The sequence below is a fragment of the Acanthochromis polyacanthus genome, chromosome 5 (genome assembly GCF_021347895.1).
Source record: "Acanthochromis polyacanthus isolate Apoly-LR-REF ecotype Palm Island chromosome 5, KAUST_Apoly_ChrSc, whole genome shotgun sequence".
Taxonomy (NCBI): domain Eukaryota; kingdom Metazoa; phylum Chordata; class Actinopteri; family Pomacentridae; genus Acanthochromis; species Acanthochromis polyacanthus.
The window spans coordinates 24,899,381-24,905,416 of record NC_067117.1 but is presented as its reverse complement, the minus strand read 5'-3'; the positions used below and the strand labels follow the sequence as shown (position 1 = coordinate 24,905,416).

Genomic DNA, 6,036 nt, shown 5'->3' with positions numbered 1-6,036 from the left:
CATTTTTGATCACTTTTCATTCCTTTCGTTGTTCTTGTTGTTTTAAGCCATGTTCTGACTGAGTTAAGGATGTTTCAAAGTCTTTTCAGTAATTTATGAGAGTCCATCATGGGTGGAACCAACACATTTCACTAATTTTCAGATTTTAGCCCTGGAGTGGCAGACACAATGTAAATTCTTGTTTGAGCATTAAAATTTTTTTGACCTTATCAAATTAAGTTATATTTCAACTTTCAATTTTCAATTTTCAGTTTTAATTAGAAAGAAAAATAGAGACCATCTGCAACACCTGTAAATACATGATTTCAAGTTTACTCGTTGGTCTGATTTCACCCTTCTTCAAGGTCAGCCTTCATTTTAATCTCAGCTACAGACCTGTAAAGTTGCTTGTCTGCATTTTGGACAGTTGTGATGCTGTTGTGTTGACAGAATCTGTAAGACAAACATAGAAAACTAATGTTAAAGAACAGCAGGTATCCCAGAACCGCTCATGCACACAAACATAAATGTAAATGTGTAAATGTATTGCACCACTATGGCAATTTCCACTATATGAACCTTTTATACATCATGTTGGCAAATTTAAAAAGCAGGCGTGAGTATGCTTTGTCCAAATCAAATTATATATCCTTGTTCCACCATGAATATGTAATTTTCAGACTTGATGTTTCAGTCCCCTGAGCATAGCCCCACCTGTCCTCATTCAATGGTTACACAAGGTGAGGAATGAGTACAAGAAATTATAAAAGGTGTTACTCAAAAATTGTATAAGGATATAACACATGTCATGACATGTGAACCATACGAAAAGAAAATGCTCCTCCCTTGTCTCATGGGCCTCCTCTAAATACTATACTGTATTTAAAGACTCTTCAGACAGGGTTCTCATTCAAAACTTTCACCAGCTCTGTTCTCACCTGTAGCTCACAGTCATTACTGCAAGAATGGGGAAAGCGCAACAGGAGGATCATAAAACCAAACAAAAGACCAGTGAGTTTAGTTTAGTTCGGGTCAAAAGTACATGGAAGCGCAAACTGGGAAAGAAGATTAACAAGGACACAGCTTGTTGTGTCTCACCAGCAAAGATGTGAGTACTATATTCTTTATTCAATAGACTAAATTATTGAATTTCCTGATAAGAATGATGCATGTGACACAAATCTTGGATGGCACTTGGTGTTTGTCTTTGTTTGTTTGCAGATTTGTTTTGTTTGTTGATGCAAAAGATAAATTTTATTCTGTCTCTGACTCTTTTCTCAGAGGATTTCACAAGGTAATTATAGAAAAATTATGCTGTTGCTTAATTGCCCTGATGGTAGCACTGCAGCACACATGAACCCATGATCTGATGTTTGAAATGTCTGAACAGCATTTAGAATTCATTCAGTAACTTAGCATTTTTGCATGGAAAAATATAACCAGTCAGGGTTTAACAAGACAGTAGCATTTACTGGGTGTGATTGAAAAAAGCAGAGCGAATAGCAGAAAATGTTCAGTTTTTAATACAATCTGTTTTACGCAGTGTGAAGGCAGGATTAAGATTAAGGGAACTGCTGCACAAAAGCCAAACATTTCCATAAACACATATGCAAACATTAGCCTGACTGCTGAAGTATGAAACATCAGAAATTTAGACTCTGGTTTTTGGTATTTTAATTGCATGAATTGTCACGGGGCTCAAGTTTGGATTGAAAAATATCCAAAAATGAACTGTGGCATAAAATTAAAGTCTTTTTACTTTACTTTTTTCCTTAATGGCAGTTTTCTTTTCAGTGATTTTTCACTGATTTTCTTACACTTTTCCATTTCATTTGCAGTCCTCTCTTTTGACAGTGCTGCGTAGAGGACCGACAAAGAAGCAGTAATAAAATCTGAGAAAACCTGGTCAATGAAAGATCACCATCATGATTAGAAGAAACTAATGTTAACTTTCACATGCTTTGTAATCCCAGCCGTCTGATCTGATCTTAATTCTAAACAGGATCTTCCGTGTTTGCACCTTGTAAACAGTGAGTCCTTTTACAGGATGCATTTCAGCAAACACTACACACTGTCCTTTTCTTTCACAAGAAATCACTTTGCATTTCACTAAAATTGCTCAGCTAAAACTTAATCACAACTCTGCTGATTTGTAACCTTATTTGAGCGAAATAGGTGTCTATACTACACTACATTATTTAGATTTGGGACCTTTATAGCACCTATGTGGCTAAGGTTCATGGGTAATATTGTTTAATGCTAATCATATAGGCATTAAGAAAGATCTGATTAAGGAAAATGGTCAAGAAAAGCTGTTTCTCAGGGACAACACTTAATTAGAGTTACTAACAGCTGAATGTGTCTCAGGTATTTCACACGTTAGAATTTAGCCTGAAGTTATTCATGTTTTGGCTGCTTTAAAGGCGCTGGTCTGCTGGGGAAATAGATAACATGCAGGAATTCATAACCTTCTTGAGCTACAGTATTTAACTACAATACATTGGATGTGTAGGAATTTGAAGTGGACTTTTTTTCATCTTGAAATGATCAGGATGTGATGTGTTGTGCATTGAAATTATTTGATTAAAGATGCCCAGAAGGAAATTATTTTTTTTTTAAATCTTGTTAACATATGAAGAGTTCATTTGCAAAAACAGGTAACTCCGTTTTCAGAAAACTCATTTTTTATTGTTTACTTGAGATAACAATAATAATAATAATAACACTAATAATTTATTTTTTCTCTATTTTGTCATGTATTTTTCTACTGAGTCAAATCCACTCAACTTCAGTTTGATTGATATTATCTCAAGTAAACAATAAAAAAAGTTTTCTTAAAATGTATCAAAACGGAGTTTTGATACATTTCTTGCAAATGAAATGTAGAGTTCTTGCAAATGAAGAGTTCTTGCAAATGAACTCTTCATGTTCTTATATAAACATATGGAAGATATATTATTAGCGGATTATTTCTACCTTGAAAAAGCAATGCACCAATGAGTTACTCCAATATAACAGTTTGTGTGGCACATAGTAGTTTTACAGTGTTTGTAGGTGAGCTGGTGTCCTTAAGCGGGTGTAGAATGAGAAGGATGGCTTTATCATTCTAGACATTCTAAATGAGGCAACTATATGAAGTCACATCTAAACCAAGGTATTTAAACTTAAACTTAAGGCATTAAGGGATTACTTAAACATACATTTTTGATAAACAGAGATGAGTTTGTAGGTTCTTAGTCAGAGACCAGAGGGACACTTTAATAGCTTGTCTGTGAAAAATCTGAAAAGAGGTGCTTTGTCCTCAGACATGTGGCAGTTTGAAAAACAAGCTCTATTCCTTTAGAAAATAGAGCCACATTTCATTTATCATTTCATGGCAGAAGCCTTAGCCTTAAGAAATACCACATTTGACATTTTGGATGATATTTCTGGATCATAATTTAGCAATTTACCCTGTTTGTGTGGTAAGATCAAAACATTTCTGCTTGGAAAAAAGAAAGATTTTCACTATATTCGAGCAAACCGAGGTCCTTGAGACTCAGACGGGGAAAGATAGAGGAACCATTCTTCTTTGCAACGTTTTGAGGTTGGAGAATATCAGTAATCAACTTGAACATTTCTGCTAAATTCAACTGCAATTTAGTAGATGCAGTTTAAGAGCAAGTTTTACATTCAGTCTTTGGTTCATATTTGGAGTTCTTTACTCAGGTTTGAATGTAACCCTAGTGTTCTGTTCACCTGCACTATGAACATGATGTGTGTCCTTTTCACAAAACATGTATTTGTATACTCTCTAATTACACAAGACTATAACATATGTACAAATATATTATGTTTCTTTTGTGGCAGTTATGAGAGCACCACAGAACAGGGCACAACTTGGACAGTGGTCAGCCCCATCACCTTCACTTACACGGTAACTGAGACTCAGGGCTTGCTGGACCCTAGCAACGACACCCTCCTCCTGGGCCACATCACCGACCCACGGCAGCTGGAAGACATAAAAAAGTCAAACAAACCAATCAGACGCTTCGTGGTCACTGACCAGGAAGTCTACAAAATCTACAGTACCAAGATAACTGAATACCTAGAGGCCAACAACGTTGTGTACAAGATCTTGGCTCTTCCCACCACTGAGGAGAACAAATCAATGGAAATGGCCCTGAAGATCCTAGAAGAGGTCAACAACTTTTCCCTGGACCGCCGTACAGAGCCCATCATTGCAATCGGTGGAGGAGTGTGCCTGGACATCGTGGGCCTGGCCGCCTCACTCTACAGGAGGCGCACCCCTTACATCAGGGTCCCAACCACACTGCTGTCCTACATCGATGCCAGCGTAGGCGCAAAGACAGGGGTTAACTTTGCAAACTGCAAGAACAAGCTGGGAGCCTACATTCCACCTACTGCCACCTTCCTCGATCTGTCATTCATACAAAGCGTTCCTCGACGACACATCTCCAACGGGCTGGCAGAAATGTTAAAGGTACTGTAAGGTCACTTTGTGTTGACAATAGTTATAAAAAGACACACACGTGCTACTCTTCGACAATCTTGGATAACTTGGTGGCAAAGATCAGGCACTGCGGTTGCACATGTCATTTACAGCATAGAAATTGGTCGAAGAGTCTCCACTGATTAAAGCAATAATGCCATGTAATTTTTAATGTCACCTTTTATGTCCATTGAGGTTTTCAGTGTGTCTTTTGCCGTTTCTTTGCAGATGGCCTTGATGAAGCACAAGGGCCTCTTTGAGCTTCTTGAGAACCACGGCTGCATGCTGTTGGACACTAAATTCCAGGCTGACAACAGTGTATATGGCTGCAGCAGTTTTAAGGCTGCATCGCAGGCAACTCGTATAGCCATCACCACCATGCTGGAGGAACTCGCCCCAAACCTTTGGGAGGACGACCTAAACAGACTTGTGGACTTTGGCCACCTTATCAGTCCAGCATTAGAGATGGTAATTGACTCCTCATTGCAGAAAAACACTTTAGTCCTTTGTTAAAATGTGTTATTATACATGTACCAAAAAGATACAGCAGGGATTCAATTTTAATATAGATCATTAATCATCAGTTAGGTTTTAATTTTTTTCTCTGTTCCATCCAGAAAGTTCTCCCATCTCTTCTGCATGGTGAAGCAGTGAACATCGATATGTCGTACATGGTTTATGTGTCTCAAGAGAGTGGCCTGTTGACTGAAGAAGAGAAGCAAAGGATTATCAGCTGCATGGTGGGCCTGGAGCTTCCTGTCTGGCACGAGGCGTGTACCATGGAGCTCATACAGAAATCTTTGCAGGACAGGCTGAAACACTCTGGTGGTCTGGTCAGAATGCCTCTACCTGTTGGACTTGGGCAAGCAGGTAAGACTCAAAGGACTCAACAGAAAAGACAATTCATTGAACTGATGCTTGGTTGAAAACAGTTAGTTCAAATCATTGTTTATCTCTGCAAAATCCTCGGCACTGGAAGCTTGTTTTATGCTGTTGAAATTACTGTATGAGTTATCTCCTGTGTAATATACAATAGAATTAAAGCATGTTTCTTTGCTCTTTCTTTTTCCTGCAGAGATTTTTAACAACACATCATACGAGATCCTGCACAAAGCTTACAAAAAGTGGCGTGACGAGCTGAGCGTCAGCAGCGGTGACCATTAAAGCTGCTCATGCTACAACTGCGTCATTCCTGTTTTTAAGAGAATATGTTTTTCTGGTAGGGACGTATGTTTAGTAATATTTGCTCCATTTGCATTGTTTGTACTGATAGATATTTTTTATTGCATGCACCTACTGTTGTTTTTTTTTTTTTTTTACAATAACAGCAAAGGCCAAATGTGGGGTAGCCATTTTCACACTGGAATAGGCTACTTCTTCAGTAAACTTATAGAAATAGCCTGATGCTAACAGAGTTCTGTCTGGTATGTGTTCTTACAATCCTTACTCTGCAAACTGTAAGAGAAAATTGTGCAAGTGCTGCCTGTACTGTCTTCGAAGGGTTGTAAAAGAGATATTAGAAAATGAAAATATATGTTTATATTTCCACTCTTGCTGAGCTTGTT

General features: G+C 37.9%; 1 protein-coding gene across 1 annotated transcript; it reads left to right on the top strand.

The window, feature by feature from the left end:
* The first annotated feature begins 944 nt into the window (after positions 1 to 944).
* eevs (2-epi-5-epi-valiolone synthase) lies at positions 945 to 5,635 on the top strand. Its single transcript, XM_022189488.2, has 5 exons — positions 945 to 1,087; positions 3,829 to 4,462; positions 4,700 to 4,939; positions 5,089 to 5,341; positions 5,547 to 5,635. Exons 1-5 carry the CDS (start codon positions 945 to 947, stop codon positions 5,633 to 5,635), a joined length of 1,359 nt encoding a protein of 452 aa, XP_022045180.2.
* The last annotated feature ends 401 nt before the right edge of the window (positions 5,636 to 6,036 follow it).

Coding starts and splice junctions, on each gene's coding strand:
- eevs (XM_022189488.2), top strand. CDS start 945: ATGGGGAAAGCGCAACAGGAGGATCATAAAACCAAACAAAAGACCAGT. Junction 4,463..4,699: donor GGCTGGCAGAAATGTTAAAG/GTACTGTAAGGT, acceptor GTTTCTTTGCAG/ATGGCCTTGATGAAGCACAA. Junction 5,342..5,546: donor TGTTGGACTTGGGCAAGCAG/GTAAGACTCAAA, acceptor TTTTTCCTGCAG/AGATTTTTAACAACACATCA.